This window comes from Terrapene carolina, unplaced genomic scaffold, assembly GCF_002925995.2.
Source record: "Terrapene carolina triunguis isolate 2854851 unplaced genomic scaffold, T_m_triunguis-2.0 Scaffold33392, whole genome shotgun sequence".
Classification (NCBI taxonomy): domain Eukaryota; kingdom Metazoa; phylum Chordata; order Testudines; family Emydidae; genus Terrapene; species Terrapene triunguis.
This window is the reverse complement of record NW_020697743.1, coordinates 1205233-1223193: the sequence shown is the minus strand read 5'-3', so window position 1 is coordinate 1223193 and position 17961 is coordinate 1205233. Positions and strand designations below refer to the sequence as shown.

The window sequence follows — 17961 nt, the reverse complement described above, 5'->3', positions numbered from 1 at the left end:
AGCAATGTCTTGGTGCTACAAGACATTGTGTATAGAAGAGAGAAACGTTCTAAAACACATACGAGTACTTGAAATATATCTACACTTTTATTACAAAACCAGGTTGTTGGCATTAGTTGGGTACAATAATAGCACAATTGTGTTGCTGCTGCAGAGCTGTTCTGGCCTATGGCAACAATTGCATTTCCCGCTTAAAGCAACTAAAATTAAGTTGCTTTATAACCATTACATACAAGTTATCTGCAATGAATCTTATAAATTCTGCATTAGGAAGGGGGGAGGGCGTGGAGTGGATTAGGCTAGAGTGTGAGAAATTTATTCAGTGCCTTAAAAATAGCAAACCGAGCATTATGTATTTCCTATTAAGAAATAAGTCCTTTATTTGGCATACTTCTAAAATGAATTTAAGACTTAATTACTTGATCTACCGATAGCTATTGTCAGTAGCAGTAGTAACCAAAGGGGACTGTGTTATACTGAACTCTTCGCACTCAGTTCTTGTTAAAAGCAACACCTGTGCAGTGCACATATAGTTACATCACACTCAGGCAGAGGGGAACAGTACATCTAAGTTTATACTGGCTTGTCCCCCCCTACTTGGAGTTCCTTTATAAGTATCTTAGAGCTTGACACCATCTTCTGCCACTTGCAGTTATTGCTGCTGATCTGTCGGCAAGTCTGGTTCAGTGCCTGTGCTGTGCTTGTTCTGAAGGGACCTTCCAATATACTTCCAATATTCCTTTCTGATCGTGTCTTTTTCGTTAGCCAGAATGTCACATAACTAAGAAGGAAAAGTTACAAAGTTGTAATATAATCAATCAAAAGCTTAACAACCCTTAAAAACAAACACACATTAAGCACGGCCTTCTCTTCAGCGAGCAACGCATGGCTTTTCAGCCACAAGTTTTGCACTAGTATCCATAGACATCTGATAAATGCATCTTCCTAAAAGGAAATCAATGATCTCTATAGTTGATGCCAACAGGGCCGGATTAACTCTCCTGTGGGCCTGGGGCTATTAGATTTTGTGGGGCGCCTGGGGGGCTCGGAGTACGGGAGGGGGCTCAGGGCTGGGTATGGGGATTGGGGTGCAGCTCTAGCTGGGGGGACAGGAGGTTGGGGTGCGGCAGGAGGTTCGGGGTGCAGGCTCTGGGTGGGAATTTGGGTGCAGGAGGGGGCTCCGGGCTGGGACAGAGTTTGGGTGCAGGAGGGGGCTCTGGGCTGGGACAGGGGGTGCAGGCTCCAGCCCAGAGGCGCTTATCTCAGGAGGCTCCTGGTCCGCAGCGCAGCGGAGCGAAGGCAGGATCCCTGCCTGCCCTGGCTCTGTGCTGCTCTGCTCCCCGAGGTGGCCGGCATGTCCAGCCCCTAGGTGGAGGGGCCAGGCCGCTCTGCGCAGTGCACATTGCACATGCCTGCAGGTGCCGCCCCTGCAGCTCCCAGCCAATGGGAGCTGCGGAGCTGGCGCTGGGGGCAGCACAAAGATTCCCTGAATGCTGCTTGCCTAGAAGTTTGTCTCCTGTGACTCTCCAGTTCTAGGCTAACTCTAATAGCTTTCTTTGCACCCTGCTATCTTCCCCTCACCACCTTACAGGACATTTGGATATTTTGCTCCATCCCCTGGGTATAAATATTGCCCTTCAAATGTTCCATTCAGTTCTTTTTGTTAAGCAGAACACTGCGCCTTGTTTGATGAGCCAGAGCTCATCTTAGTACCACCAACTTTAGGCCCCCAACATATTGAAGAGCCAATGCTGAGCAGAACAGTGCTGACACTTAAGGGGCATGAAATTTTAAGGCGTCAAGGCAAATTTTGGTGCTGGTGGACTGTGAAGGATGAATGGTATAAATCCATGGTATGCCACATCTTGAATACTACGTGCAGATCTGGTTGCCCCATCTCAAAAAAGATACATTAGAATTGGAAAAGGGTTAGAAAAAGGCAACAAAAATTATTAGGGGTATGGAACGGCTTCCATATGAGAAGAGATTAATAAGACTGGGACTTTTCAGCTTGGGAAAGAGACGACTAAGGGGGGATATGATAGAGGTCTATAAAAATCATGACTGGTGTGGGGAAAGTAAATAAGGAAGTGTTATTTACTCCTTCTCATAACACAAGAACAAGAGGTCACCAAATGAAAATAGGCAGCAAGTTTAAAAACAAAAGGAAGTATTTCTTCACACAATGCACAGTCAACCCGTGGAACTCTTTGCCAGAGGATGTTGTGAAGGCCGAGACTATAACGGTTCAAAAAAGAACCATGCAGGACAGGTCCATCAATCTACCTCATGCTAAATTCCATTACTGTTACCCTCAGAGGTTTAAAAAAAGCTCTTTAAGAGCCATATTGAGTTCTGCTCTGCCAGTCTTGTGGACCAGGAAGCTAAGGGATTCTCCCTATACATATATCAGTTATTTTGAGGATAAGAGCCCTCCGCTAAACTAGGTAGAGGGAAGTAAGAGCATGTTAGGAACTTACACAAAGGTTTTAAAAAAAAAAAAACTGCTCTTTCAGCAATTTGAAAGCTCATTTATTTTCTTTACATGCAAGAAAAGGAGGAAATGCCAATAAGTAATGTTTGGGATCTTTCTGCTTTTCACTTCTGTCGGTGAAGCAGAGGTGGCCTCTGTTGCTGGCAAGCTACTATGAAAATTCTTGCATGTAGACTGGTTGACAGTCAGAGGCCGAGGATTCATATACTGTATGATTATTAAGAACAGGACATTGCTAATGGAAGTCAAATGCCTTCTGAGTGCAGGGAAAAAACTCACCAACATCCCTGAACTTTTGAGTGGCTAAGAGGATTTCTCTTCAGCATAGTGAGAAGTAGTAGATGGATACTGCACAGTAACAATTTATTAACCACGGTGCACAGTAACAGTAATGGAAACAACTACTTAATGCTGTCATCATCTCCTAATAACTGTGCAATTAATGTACAACTCTATTTTACAAGAGAGCTTTTCCATTAAAATAACCCAGTCTTTGTCTAGCTGAAGCTATTGCCACACAAAGCAAACTCCCTGAGGTAGAAAAAGTGAGCTCTCACAACTCACCTCTAATGCTCTGTTTAGTGTTTCTTCCTTGTTGTCACATTGGTTTTCTAGCATGTCTTCATATATATCCACAAGGAAGGCAATCAGATAGGGAGAACTGTGGCTTGGCTGTAAATCCAGCAGTTGCTCTAATAGATTTTGATATTTGGAAAGACCATGATCCTGCAGAATCCTAAAACAGAGATTAGTAAGTACTGCTGGCAGCTTTGACAAAGAATTAAGCAAGTTTTGGCTTTGATAGATGTATCTGAAGATTTTAATCTAATAGGAGCTATAAATATAAAAGAGGCAGAGGGTAATAGATGTAGTTCAATATAGCAACAAGTCAGCATTGCTGTAGCAGTGGTTTTCAACCTTTTTTCATTTGCGGACCCCTGAAATATTTCAAATGGAGGTGCAGACCCCTTTGGAAATCTTAGACAGTCTGCAGACCCCCAGGGCCCACAGGTTGAAAACCACTGCTGCAGTAAGCTATTGATGAACATCTCAAGTGCACAGGGAGACATGAGGCAGGGTGCCTTTAATCAACAACCTCCTAGCGCATAGCTGGTGTAGCCTAATACTATTATTTTGCCCCCTTCCTCCCCCTTTTTAAAGTCAACTTTTGGTGGTTTTATGCCACATATCCTTCCATTATTAAGTATGGCTCACAGAGAGTTGAGCAGGATAAAGCAAAAAGGTTATAAACTGCTTTCCTCTACTACTATGAACATATTTTAAGTTGTTGGGACTCTGAAGTCCCATCTCCTTCCTATCGCCAGCCCCATCTGAGAAACTGAATTCAGTGTCAGCACAGCTAGGAAGGAGAGGTGGAAAGCATGTGTGTGATGATAGGAGCAGGGTGGCACTATGTAATGCAGAACTCTAACCCTTCGAGGTCAGGGGAAAGTCAGCTTCTCTTTACAGCATCTTTAACAGGGATTCTGGAGACACCGTCAGTATGCTCTAATAAAAAGAATCAGAAAGCTGACTATGCCACCCACCTCATTCAGATGAGGCCCAAAAAGAGACACGCTTGACTCCAGTCAACCAACTAGCTATGAGCTATCATTTCTCTTTCCAAGATTTTTCATTTCTTTACAAAGCACCATCTTCTGCAGAGGGGCTAGCACACTGTTGGCACTCCATGAATAAAGTCAGTTATATGGTATTTTAAGACTTATTTTTTGAGCTAGTAAATAGAAACAACCTGCTGCACACTTTCACATGTGAAAAGTATTGACGATCCCCCTGCCAAAGCTACCCAATCAGTAATTATGCGGAAAGTGGGCCAGGAGATTAGGTTACTATATTAGCCCTTTATGTGGGTATAACCTCAGGCTCATCTAGATCACTGCTTTCCAGTTGTTCCCCCAGAGCTGTTCACACGTCTAGGCATGAAACATTCAAAGTGAAATGGCCTGCAAGTAACACCAACCTGCAACAAGCCCCCTGATCAGAAGCCCTCACCCCACAGATATGAAATACAAGCCTCACCCTTTTAGATAGTTCCATGCACTCTCATTATGTGGCACTGTCTTGATCATTTCTAGAGTGTACCTGTGAGGGAAAACACGGGTTACACTTCCGTCAGAGGTCAAGGAGCCAAAAAGAGAAACATGTTTTCTTTACCCAGACTCAGATCTCCTTTGCAGCCTCCTCCCTATCTCACTGTTCTCAACCCTCCTCTGCACAGGCTTTTTAAAATACACCTCTACCCGGATATAAGGCTGTCCTCGGGAGCCAAAAAAATCTTACCGCGTTATAGGTGAAACCGTGTTATATCGAACTTGCTTTTGATCCGCCGGAGTGCGCAGCCCCGCCCCCCCGGAGTGCTGCTTTACCGCGTTATATTCGAATTCGTGTTATATCGGGGTAGAGGTGTACAGACTAAAGCAGACATTTTTCTGCTCATCTGAGGTGGTGGCATAAAACACAACTGCCAGGCAACTTAACTGCAGTTGTTATGACAGGGCAAGCCACTGCAGGATAGCGGTTATGTGCCCGGAGGCACTTGTCTTCAATTTACAATATATGAATTCCTACAAGTATTTTGTAGGAGTTTATTTCAGGAGAGGCTAACTCCCACACAGTACGACATAAGAAGCCTATAACATAATACACAATTTGATGGTACGTGGAAGAGAGGTTACATTTACTCTCCAAGTGCTCTATAACGATCGGCTCTGAAGGCAGAAGGAAGGAAAAAGTTCCAGCACTAAGAGCATGGAGTTACTCAGTTTTGGCATGTGCACATGCTAGGACTGCAGAATCCACAGATGCTGGATTCCATTTCTTTGTGTGCATCCACAGCACTGTTTGCAAAACTCCACTTACAAGGCCAATCAGTTGCACCTGTGCAAACTCACTGGAGGCATATAGCACTGGTGCCAATGAGGACATGGGCTGTTCCTTCCTAGCTCAGACTAGTGGCAGAGTTAAAGTGAAGAGAAGGAGCACAGAGGCAGCTTCTCCAAGCGCACAGTCAGGAGGGTCACCCACCAAGCAGAGTATTAAAGAAAATGTTATGTCTCTACCAAAAAAAAAAAAAAAGCCTTCACATTCCTCTCTCTCCACTACATCCCCAAGCAGTGAGACTCGTTTCCAGAAACGGGTGATAGCAGCAAGCAGTTTGCAGCCAGTTTTCAATCTCAAAATATTTGAGCCGCCTTGCCCTTCTGGAGCAGCCTTTTTACAGTCACTAGCAGAGGAACAGAGCTTACCGCTGCCATTAGAGATCTTGGCAACAGCAGGTAGGCTAAGGTCTATGCTGAAATCTAGAAAGATTAACCCTTCAAGTCTGGTTCTGGAGTAGGAGTCAGGTTAAACCTATCTCAATTTGAGTTCTGAACACAGGGTCATTCTTCACAAATAGATCTAGGAAGGTGTCCAATCCCTAGCTCTGGAGAATTAATCTGGAAATGCCTAGTCTCACAAGTCATAGAAGTGGTACAGATTCCGTAACATTCAAGGAAGAACTATAGGAGGAAACAAAAATGAATGGGGTTTTCTTATTGCTTTCATTTAAAGTCTTTCAACCCTCTTGATGACCGCCCAATTGGACTGCCTCAAGGGCTTATGCTGTGCTCTGAAGAGGCATTGGGTCGTTCCACACAGAGTGAACGGATTGAAATCAAAATGATTTCTATCACCAATGTTAATTATGAATTAAATCAGAAAGAAGGAAACCTTAATTTTAATCTTGTTTTGCATTTGTATTTTTTACTTATTTTCCTAAAGAGGGGTTGATTCTCATTGGTTGGTAACCATTACAAAATATTGGATTTGCAACTAACTATAGTCTTTGCACTAAATTTGGTATTTATTTTTGTTAACCAGGAGACTACACTATTATATAACTTAACATACATTTACCCATATGGTAAATTTTTATTTTTTTATGTTAGAAAATGGTGAATGACTAACTTCTTATTTACTAAACTAATTTTTTTTACTCATGATGTGTGTCAAGCTCTATTTGGACGGCAATAGGAATTCTTTTAAAATTGTTTTCCCACTAATTAAATATACCGTATATACTCGTTCTTAAGCTGAATTTTTTTAGTAAAAAAGGGAAGCACCAGAGAAGGGGGTGGGCTTATGAACGGGTATAGAGAGGGAGAGGTGGGACGCAGCCCCTCCCCCCAACAGAGGGAGCAAGGAGAGGCAGCACAGCCAGCAGAGCAGAAGGGAAGAGGCGGGGCCAGAGTCTCTCCGCTTTAGCCACGCTGCTCTCCCCCCAGCCTCCGAAGCAGCGGCAGCCATGCCGCTTGGCCCCGCCCCCCAGAGCAGGCTGTGGCCGAGCTGCCCGGCCCGCTGGAGCACGCTGTGGCCGTGCCACCCAGCCCAGCCCGCTGGAACTTGCTGCGGTGGTGCCGCCCAGTCTGGCCCGCCGGAGCAAGCTGTGGCCGCGCTGCCCAGCCTGCCGGTGACATCCTCCCCTAGCCCTCCCCAGATAAGGTGGGAAGGGATAGATGGGGAGAGTGTGGGGGTCCCGGGCTAGGCGTGGTCACAGGGGTTACTCCCCTGACTCCCAGCTTCTCCCCTCCCCAAAAATTTCCCCACCAGTTGCTGTCCCGGCCCGTCAGGGTAAGCAGCTGGCACGCCGGGACACTTTGTTTACTTAGGGTTTACTTCCGTGCTTGCGGACGCTCGAGGTAAACAAACCATCTCGGCCCTCCAGTGGCTTATTCTGATGGCCCAGGAGCCAAAGTTTGCTGACTCCTGAATTATAGGGCTGGCTTATGAACGGGTTATAAAAATTTTCCATTTTTACTTATCCGTCTTGGGGGGGGAGGGGTCGGCTTAAGTATATAGGGTAATTACCTTAAATGTGCTAGACACATAATAAAACAGTAAGTTTATCAAAACTTGTTTTGCATTTAAAAATGAACTGATTTATTAACCAAAGGAAGTATTATCTGTAGTTAGTCAATCAAACTGATTGTTTCTAGTCACTGTGTCCTTCAAGATTTTAAGAACTAGTACATCTCCTCCTCTCACCCCTAGTTTTTATTCATAGATTGGAAGAGCTTTCCTGCTTTTTCAACGCCCAGTCACTTTTCCAAATGAGCTAGTCATTGAGCTGAACTAGTTGAACAAACTGAAAAGAAAATATTCTCCGTGCACTTGCAGAAGTAGCTATTTCTACCAAAGGCTGCTTTAGGACTCAAACGCTGGTTCCAGGTGCTCAGTCAGCAACTTCTCTCAGTTCAGTGGTCTGACTTTCTTTAAAACTTCAGCAGCAAACATATTCTACTTGAATTTTTTGTTTAATTGATGTAATTGATTTTAAGAGATTATACTAAGTCTAGCCCTTAATGTAGGATGTCAATTTCAAATATTTTTTTTCTTTTAAAAAATAAACCAATCTGTTTTTTGTTTTTTTAAAACATCCAGGTTTTATCCCAAATATTTCCTTATTGCAATGTGCTTAGTTTAGGCAGAAACAACATTTTTTTTATAATTGTTAGCCCCGTCTTCTCCCTTGGGATCTGAAAGTCAAGCTGGTGCTTTCCTTCTTGCACCATCTTCAGTAATAGACACTTCTGAAAACCAAAGCAGGACCTCAGTTACACCAGTGCTATTTCTGAAGAGATTCCAAAGTTGAGGGGCCCTCATATCCAGAAACTCACTGGTTTATACAGGGGGCTCCAGGCAAGCATCCGTGCTGATCATACTCATGGCAGTACTGCATGGGGAGAGATACGCTTTCTCAAGGAGATGGGGCCCTAGGTAATAATGCGCTTTATAGGTTAGTACCAATACCTTAAATTCTACCCAGAAATCAATAAGCAGCCAGCACAGATCATGGAGCACTGCCATAATATGCTCACAGCACAGGATATTTAGCTTAAACTAGCAGGCTGCCAAATATTGCACCAACTTCTGTTTCCAGATGGGTTCAATACATAGTTCCATATAAACTGCACAGCAGTAATGTAACCTGGAGGTGACAAAGGCATGGAAAGCAGTAGTAAGGTCTGCATCAAGAAACAGGTGCTACCCATTGGACCCCCACAAAAGCCATCCTGGCTATTGCTGATCTCTGATCAGCCAGTGGCATCTGAGAATCTAACAAGTCCCTTAGGTTGCAAACTTGAACAAACAAGACACAGAAGGACAGATATCACCATACATTTTTCTGCTTTCTTCTCATGACCAACATCACCTCGCCTGAGTCTTGGCCACCTAGTTCTCATTCATGCCCCAATCTCAACCAAGCACTAGGTGCGTCCATTGACCGCTTTACTCTGGTCAGAGGAAATGGAGGCAAAGCGGAGTGTCATCCACATACTTAGGATACCGCAATCCATATCTCTACACTAACCGTCCCAATGGACCTAGATATACATTCAACAAGCGGGAACACAAGATAGAACCCTTCATGAGTGCTCTGGGGGAGGAAAAGAAGTTACCCACTATCAACCTTTCAGAATGCTCAGCAAGTAAGAGAGCCGCTCAAGATCCGCTTCTCCAACCCAAACGTAGCTTGCAGACAAGTCATCACCTCATTATCAACGGTATCAAAGGCATCTGATAGATCTAACATGAGCATGGATGCTTGAGCTCCTGATTATTATTCTAAATCTTCTACCAATGCCAGCACTGTAGCTTTTATTCTGTACCCTAACAGGGAAAGGTCAAGGGGAGCTGAAGTCTCTGAAGCATTCAAGCACATGCCTCACTTCTTTTGCCTATGAGAAATGGAGGGCACCAAATGTAATTGTGCACAGTATTACTAACTGGACTTCTCTCTCTAGAACAGCAGGATCGTTGTAGCCAGTGGTGTTGGAAATTACAAAGTATCTTTGGTTCCAGACAGAGTTGTTTCTCACATCCTCTTTCAGAAGCTGGTCTACATACTCCAGTTCATTATCCCACAACTTGAACTCCTACAATGGTGAGAAGAGAAAAACAAAATAAAACCCCCCGCATTTAAACGTTTTAACAAATTCTAGTTACTTCCTTCTTCCTTTGAAGAATTCCAACCTAACTTTTCACATAGTGATTAGACCTAGTTGAAGAAATCAATGTAGTAAATTGTGAAATTAGTAAATTTTGGGGAAAAACAGGAGGTATAATGGGAAGCGGTAGGCAACCCTCATTATATAGAGCAGGGGTTCTCAGGACAAATTTTTTTGTGGCCTCGGAGGGCGGCCATGAACTCTTGCTGGTGGCTGCTCTCACATTTTTTCCTAAAATACTTAGTTAGCTTTAGGAAAAACAAATAAATATGCACATATACACGTCCAAATCAGTGTAATATATTTATTGCTAGATACTAAGTCTTTTGTGAAAAGTGATATTAGACATAAAAGTATCACTTTTCACAAAAGACTATCAGCCCTGGCAAGCCTGGGGACAAATTAAGCTCTGGATGAGGGGGTCAGGATAGGCAGTAGGGGCCAGGGGCAATAGATTTGGGGGCAGTCCGGGGGGAGACAATGGGGGGCCAGAGCCTAAAGCCCCGTAGCCAGAGCCCAAAGCCTCGTGGCCAGGAGACGGGGATGGAGTCTGAAGCTGTGTGACGGCAGCCTGCTGCCCCACCACCCCAGGGAAGCTGGGAAACTCACTGGCTGCCTGCTCCTCCAGCTTTATGCCCTAACTCTGTCCAGGGAGGGGCAGGGCCCCATCCCTGCTTGCAGCCCCAGCAGACAACACCAAGGCGATGCATCCAGGAGCAACATGTAGTGGGAGGGGCCGCTGCTTTGCCCCTCCTCCCCCCAATCACAGCCCAGGAGGCTGTGGCCACAAGAAAAGCAGCTAGTGGCAGCATTTGAGAAACGCGGATATAGAGGGTGCTACTAGTGCAGGGGTCGGCAACCTTTCAGAAGTGGTGTGCCGAGTCTTCATCTATACACTCTAATTTAAGGCTTCGCGTGCCGGTAATACATTTTAACGTTTTTTAGAAGGTCTCTCTATAAGTCTATAATATATAACCAAACTACTGTTAGGGTTAGGGTCAGGCCGGAAAGCAGGCTGAGCAAGGCTGGAGATCCAGACCCCGGCTGGCAGGAGGTCAGCGGCTGGAACCCCAGATCAGCAGCTGAGGCGAGTGGAGCGGGTGGCTGGTAGGGCCGAGCAGGGCCGGAGGCCTGGACCCTGTCTGGCAGGGGGCCCGCGCTGGAACTCCAACGGGAAGCAAGGTGAGTGGGGCTGCGGAGGTGGGGACCCCGGCTGGCAAGGGGCCAGCAGCCGGAACCCCAGAGCAGCGACCGAGCAGCTCAGCCCACCGCTGCTCTGGGGTTTCCGCCGCCAGCTCCTGCCAGCCGAGGGTCTCAGCTCACTACCAGCCTGGGGTTCCTTCACCCAGGCCAGCAGTGGGCGTTGAGTGGGACCGGTGGCTGGACCCCCAGATCTGGGGTTTCGGCCGCTTGCTCCTGCCAGCCAGGGTCTGAGCCCGCTGCCAGCCACGGGTGCTGAGTGGGACTGGCGGGAACCCCAGAGCGGCGGAGGGCCGAGCAGCTCAGCGGTTTCGGCCGCCGGCTCCTGCCAGCCGGGGGTCGCAGCTCGCTGCCAGCCTGGGGTTCCTTCCCCCAGGCCAGCAGTGGGTGCTGAGTGGGACCAGCGGGGTTTCGGCTGCCGGCTCCTGCCAGCTGGGGGTCTCAGCCCGCTGCCAGCCTGGGGTTCCTTCCCCCAGGCAAGCAGCAGGTGCTGAGTTGCACCGGCGGCAGGACCCCTGCTGGCAGGAGCCGGCAGTGGGAACCCCAGAGTGGTGGCGGGCTGAGCGGCTCAGCCGGCGCCGCGTGCCATCAAAAAATTGGCTCGCGTGCCACCTTTGGCACGTGTGCCGTAGGTGGCCGACCCCTGTACTAGTGCTTCCTGTAACAAAAGGCACAAAGGCAAGTACCCAGCAGCAAATTTTTGAACTGGTTAGCTGAAAGGTTAGTTTACAGCTGAATTCTGAGTTGACACCCACGTAATTGTTTTCACTCCATCTACACAAGTCAGCGTGTAAAGTTCAATTTAAGAAACAAACCTCTACAATTTTGGGAGGATTCTCCCTCCAGAGAAAGCAGCAGACCTGGATACAATACCTGAATAACCCACTGTCTGTGCTGCCAAGCATGGTAATTCTTGGCATCCTGGTTAAGAATTTCAGCTATAAACTCAAGCTCTTGAGATGGATCCTTCAGCCACTCTACCAACACCCGTCTGTGGTGCCTAAAGACAAAGTACAAGAATTTAAAAAGCTTCCCTTCCAATATTTGCTTGAACTTTAGACTTTATTAAAATACTTACCAGAACAAACAAAAACCCACCAAAAAAATACCAAGACACCACCCCATCACCAGAGTAGTACTTTTTAAAAGAACCATGAAACATTTCACCTAGCTTTTCTAGAGACTGCTATAGTGTAAACTTGCAACAAGAAAATGCCAGAAATGTATCTACATATTGGTATACAACCTCTTAAAGAAGGATAATTGCTATGTTTGACATGCTTGAGAAGTGGGTGAGAAAAGCCATGCAGAAGGAGGGTATAATAATTTAAATAGAACTGAGTTTGAGTACACAAGATGGGTCGTACTTGAGATAGTATCACACTTAGAAACTTGCCATATTGCCAAGAAGTGACCTTCACGGCTAGACCCATCGTTCTAATAGAACCGCCCCCCCCCCCCAACCCATTCATTGTTTCCCTATGAACACTGCAAAGTTCTCTCGATCACTTATTTTTTTAAAAATATTTTCCCCGTCTGTTTTACATTGTCATTTGTCACTGAATTTAGAATGCCTTCCTAAGCTTTCAGATTCAACATGTTCCAGTACACATGAAAACCTGCCCATAGTCTACCTCTAAAGGAAGTGTTGTAAACATTTTACTAATGCCTTATTTGGCTCACCACTTCATTTCTGGGAAACCAGAGCAAGGACACGAGTACTAGTTTCAAACCAAAGTTTCTCAAATGATGTCAGAAAGCAGAGCCAGTCTTAACATTAGCAAGGATCACCCTAGCATGAATTATCCAATTCAATTCTTTGGCCTCTGTCAAGCAGTGAACAACATTTCAGAGACGCCTATTACTCCGTTGCTCTAATATGGTTTTTCCTTTTCTTGGGAGCCAGCATTTAGATTTCAGAGGCCTCTTCATGGCAACATTTAACTACCCTTTGGGTCAGGGTTGGCAGAGGTGACACCCAATTAGTTTCTTGCTGCTTGCTCAGGCATTCATATTGGTGGGCAGTCTCCAGCTAAAGATGAGAGCACAAAAGCTTGCAAATGTTCTGCTTGCTCCTGCAACATGTCCTCCTCTGTATCTGGGGACAGAGGTGCCAGTGAGACCCTAATTTATCCAATCCTCATCAGCTGTCAGTTTCAGAGGCTAAAACGAATAGGCAGATGGACTTCCTCCATAACAAATATGCTATTCGAGCAGCATACAAGCTTCTCCTTCCCACACTACTCAAATGGAGGGAAGCAGAAGGTACAGAGTACCAGAAAATCTCAGGAAAAGAGTGGGCAAATAAAATGACCAAGGGTTTCAACTCCTGTCTCCAAGGGACTGGTTAGTTGTCTTCCTTCATACATCTCTCCAGCTAGTCTTGGCTTTTTCTCCGTTCAGCACAGACACTTGCACCCAAAGTCTTCCTGGACAGAGGAGCAGGATTCACTAATTACCTTTGCTCTTTCTCAGAGGCCACTCCTCAGTCAGAGAAACATCTTCTACTCATACCAGACAACTCCTTGACCACAGCACATGTGAAAAGGGAGGCGCCAGAAACATGACACGTTTCCTTTTCAGTAGGCTCAGCTGCAACTTCTTTTACTCACTCAAGGAGTGAGATACTTTCACATCAAAGTATCACTAAACCTGGACAACCTTACTAGGTGGTGTAGGATCTCAAACATGTTCTCATATGTTAGTAGTCCTATGGGGAGTCCCAAAGTTTGATTCATTTGCATCAAAGCTCAATGCAAAGACTCATGGTTGATTTTCCAAGACTCAAGCACAAAAAACTAAGAGCAGTGGGTTCCTTGTCCTAACACTGCCCCAGGCACCTCACCTGTATTTTCCCTCTTCTTTCCTTTGTGGCTAAGGCTCACCACAAAGTCTCTCTCTTTGGACAGCTCTACACTACAGCCTAAGTTGATATAACTTACATTGCTCAAGGGGGTGAATATATAGCGCTGCAGCGTAGACTTGCCTTCAATCTAAATAGCCCTAAGCTGGTCCGGATACAGATGTCCAGGAAGCACTCTACCAGGGGTTGGCAACCTTTCAGAAGTGGTGTGCCGAGTCTTCATCTATTCACTCTAATTTAAGGTTTCGTGTGCCAGTAATACATTTTAACCTTTTTAGAAGGTCTCTTTCTATAAGTCTATAATATATTAGCTAAACTATTGTTGTATGTAAAGTAAATAAGGTTTCAAAATGTTTAAGAAGCTTCATTTAAAATTAAATTAAAATGCAGAGCCCCCTGGACTGGTGGCCAGGACCCAGGCAGTGTGAGTGCCACTGAAAATCAGCTCGCGTGCCGCCTTCGGCACTCGTGTCATAGGTTGCCTACCCATGCACTCTACCATGCCACAAAGTCCTAGGATCTGGGGAAGATCTGCACAATGCTACACTGAAAATTTGGTCACCCTGCATAAAACTGGAATACATCACAGATACGCCCTATGAATAAAATCAAGGCTATAGGTCTGGCTCAGCCCTTAGACATTCATCCTACAGCAATAAGACATGTCCTCAATTCCCTGAACCCAACAGGCCTCACTCATCTTCATATCAATATTTCTCAGAGCAGTTGGCCAGTCCACCCAAATGTATGAAATACCCAACAAGAAAACTCAGTTTGGTCTTTCGTGAGCTAAAGAGTGATCCCTTCAGGCCTGTGGATTCCTTGCATTTCCCCCCGCACCCTCTATTAAAGTAGCCATTTTTATGTATTTCATTTGGGAGGATTTTTACAACAAAAAAGCAACACCCAAGAGCTGCTGAAAGCTAAAATTTTTCATTTGTAATTGCTTCATTTTTGTTGTGTCAGAATAAGTTTGGTAGTTTTAAAGCTTTTCACATGCCTACCTACATTACTTAGTACTCATAGCATTGGAGTGGAGAGTTATGGAGACCTCTGCCTGGGGGCAGTCCTGTTTAACCCCTCTGAAATGGGCTCCATCCAAGGAGGAAGGGAGAACCCTCACCTCCACACTTTTAGAACTGGCAGCCATGTCCATTTCTGAGATGGTCAAAGGTAAGACAGTGTCTCTAGAAATCAAAAAGATTTTACCAGACTTGGTAATTCTTTGGCTGATCTTCAATGATAGCTGTAATATAGTTAATTTCCTCATTAAGGTCCTTTTTCAATGAATGCAGGAGGACTCTCCGGAAATGCCTAAAGAAAAATAAAACACACACACCATTTAGGAGGTGTTTTTTTTTTTAAAAGCTGGAGTAAATTCAGTTAAAAGTACTTTAAGAATTAAAGCAATTTTTAAGAACACAACTAATTCTGAAGATGTATTCATTATTGGGTAGCTGGTAGTAACCAAAATAGGTAAGGTTACAAACATATTGATATCCAAGATCTTGTCAACTTTAAGTTTCTACTGAAGACTTGTCTACCCCACACCTGTTCCAATGTCACTGAACATCGTCTACCTGATATGAAAATAACTGGTATAAATCAATGCAATCATATTAGTAGGAAAAATACACAGGGAAGTATTTGACATATTAGGAAAAACTTTTTCACTAGGAGGGTGGTGAAGCACTGGAATGGGTTACCTAGGGAGGTGGTGGAATCTCCTTCCTTACAGGTTTTTAAGGTCAGGCTTGACAAAGCCCTGGCTGGGATGATTTAGTTGGGAATTGGCCCTGCTTTGAGCAGGGGGTTGGACTAGATGACCTCCTCAGGTCCCTTCCAACCCTGATATTCTACGATTCTATGACAGTACCTATTGGTTGAGAAATCTAGTTCTGTGAATTCAGAAGGCCTTACAAGTTTAGTATTTACTTGAAAATTAAACTGGCAGGTATTACAAAGGGGATTATAGAATTACTTCAGTAATATTTACTACAAAAAAAAACTAGCAGCTAATATATTTAGATATTATAAGAACTTCCTTTGAAACAAGCAGGAAATGGTTCCAATCTTTTCACTAGGAATGTGTGTCATCAGAGAGACACTTTCAATATGATTTGTCATGTCACCTTAATCAGTGGTGGTTTCTAATAGCTAGTCCTAATCTTGTTTGAAAGTTTAGACTATCAGATAGCATTTCCCAGAAATTAGCGATACTGCATCAAAATCTTACTTTAAGAGCTCGCTGCAGCTTCCAATAATCCTCAGCCTCCCAGAAAGCAAGCAAGGCCAGTCATATTTTGAATAATACACGGTCAGGATAGTTGAAAGAGAAATCAGGTAATCTAATCAGATAATTGTCATGACTATTACTTACCACACAGTGTAATTTGCAGCATTCAGTTCAATGGCATCCCCGGTTAGCTGAAAAGCTCTTTCACTTCTTTCATCCCGCTGCAGAACAGCCCGAAAGTAATCATAGACATCTCTGACTGGATAGAGGAGAGCATATTACCCAAAACAACTAGAAGAAATCCTGAATAGAGGATTTAAGACTGGCAACCCATTGATGCTACTTTGTGTGTGTCAAATACTATTCCCTAAAGGTGTTTGGTCCTAACAGTCTGCATACTGATACAATAGCACAATTCACTAGAACCATTCTGGTGGGATGCTTTACAGCGCTCAGACTAGAAACCTCCTAAAACATCTTTCAACAGATCATCTAGATAATGTCCAAAATAGTCATGAGGGCACTATGAGTCATGAGGGCACTATGAGTCATGCTATTTCTCTACATTCCTGAGATCCATTATTGCATTTTCCTCTAGGCCTAGCCGCACCATCCTAATTGCTTGCATTACCTGGAACGTGGCTGCCTACCAAGTAGTTTTAATACTCGCTTTATTCTTTTTAAACTTAATTCTGTAATTTTTAAAAGATCATTTCTGAAAATTTGAAAAGAAACAGGAGGGTTTTGTTTTTGTTTTTAAAAGTGTGGGCACTCCAGGATGTGAAGGTTGTAAAGCAGGCAAACATTATCTTTGGAGCTTTGAGAAACTCAAGATTCTCCAGTCTCTAGAAAAATGCAAGTTTATGGAAATGTTCCTTTAAAAACAGGGACAGTATTAAGGCCATTTCCATACTTCAGTTTTTTTAGTTTCAACAATACCCAGTAATTATGACAAAGTGAAATACCTAAGCTTTGTTCTAGGCTCAAGTTGGTTTACAACAAATAAATTCTCAAAAAATAAATGTGTATGGTAATTTTATCTGGTGTATTTACCATTTTAATATTAAATTCCCAACATTTAAAATTCACTTCTAGATGACTACAGGAACCGTAAAGACAACTCATGTTTTTATAGTTACTAGCAGTGACATCCAGCACAAAAACGTATATTATTGAAAACTAAAGTCTAGCTTCAGTGGTGCCACTGACATATTACACAGATGTTTTCACCTTACCAAGGTTTAATTATACTTAACATCTTAAAAAAAAAAAAAAAAAAAAAAAAAACCCTTACATTTTTCACTATAGATGATCTGAACCACAGGATTTGGCCCATCATTTTGAGGTACTGGTTCGATGTCAGCCCATTCTTTTCTGTGCCTGTAAATTTACATTTTCTTTTCAATGTTTTATTAGAAAAAACTACCGAAGCCACCCCCAAAAAACACATGTATTTCAGTTGCACCATTCTACATGGTGGTCATTATCTTTGCCATAGAATTGCATGATACAAACATAAGCGATACGGTAAAAGTCATATTAGCTGGTCATGTAGCCTAGAGAGCAACTATGTTCCTTGATCTTGGAGAAGCAAGGTGGGTGAGGGAATATATTTTATTGACCAACTTCTGTTGGTGAGAGAGTGAAACTTGGAGCTTATACAGAGCTCTTCTTCGGGTCCATTGACCTTGCTCATCTCTGTCATTAGTTTCGACCACAAATTGCACAAACTCAAATGCTGTACTCTCAACACAGCTCAATGTTTGGACTAATGAGGGTTACTTTACGAGCCACCCCAGAACCCCAAATCATTGGCAGGTACGTTTGCAAACGTATCTGGTGGCATGTAATAAGGTCCCAGTTGGGAAGCGCTCTGTTGCTCCCACCCCCCCTTACTGTGTCTTTCCTTTCCGATAGGGTCTCCCCCCGCGCTGGGCCGCCCCCATTTTGAACGATGTCTCCACTGACACCCAGCAATGAGACACGGGCACACCAGCCCAACCCAGTGGCCTAGGAGGTGTGAGCACCTTGCCCCGCCCCCCCCCCCCCACACCTCCTCCCACCCCACCCCCTCACTGCCCCCCTCCCCTACACCTCCTCGCTCCCCGCCCCCTCACTGCCCCCCTCCCCTACACCTCCTCGCTCCCCGCCCCCTCAC

At 44.5% G+C, this 17961-nt stretch overlaps 1 protein-coding gene across 1 annotated transcript in view; it reads right to left on the bottom strand.

Annotated features, from left to right (window-relative positions):
- Positions 1 to 420: 420 nt before the first annotated feature.
- The window catches only part of LOC112114282 (protein farnesyltransferase/geranylgeranyltransferase type-1 subunit alpha), a 17870-nt gene continuing 329 nt past the window's right edge, over positions 421 to 17961 (bottom strand). The window contains 8 exon segments of the mRNA XM_024210927.3: positions 421 to 781; positions 3059 to 3230; positions 4535 to 4597; positions 9284 to 9432; positions 11578 to 11704; positions 14777 to 14881; positions 15948 to 16062; positions 17098 to 17183. Of these exon segments, the coding sequence (XP_024066695.2) occupies positions 653 to 781; positions 3059 to 3230; positions 4535 to 4597; positions 9284 to 9432; positions 11578 to 11704; positions 14777 to 14881; positions 15948 to 16062; positions 17098 to 17183 (946 nt within the window). The 3' untranslated portion in view covers positions 421 to 652.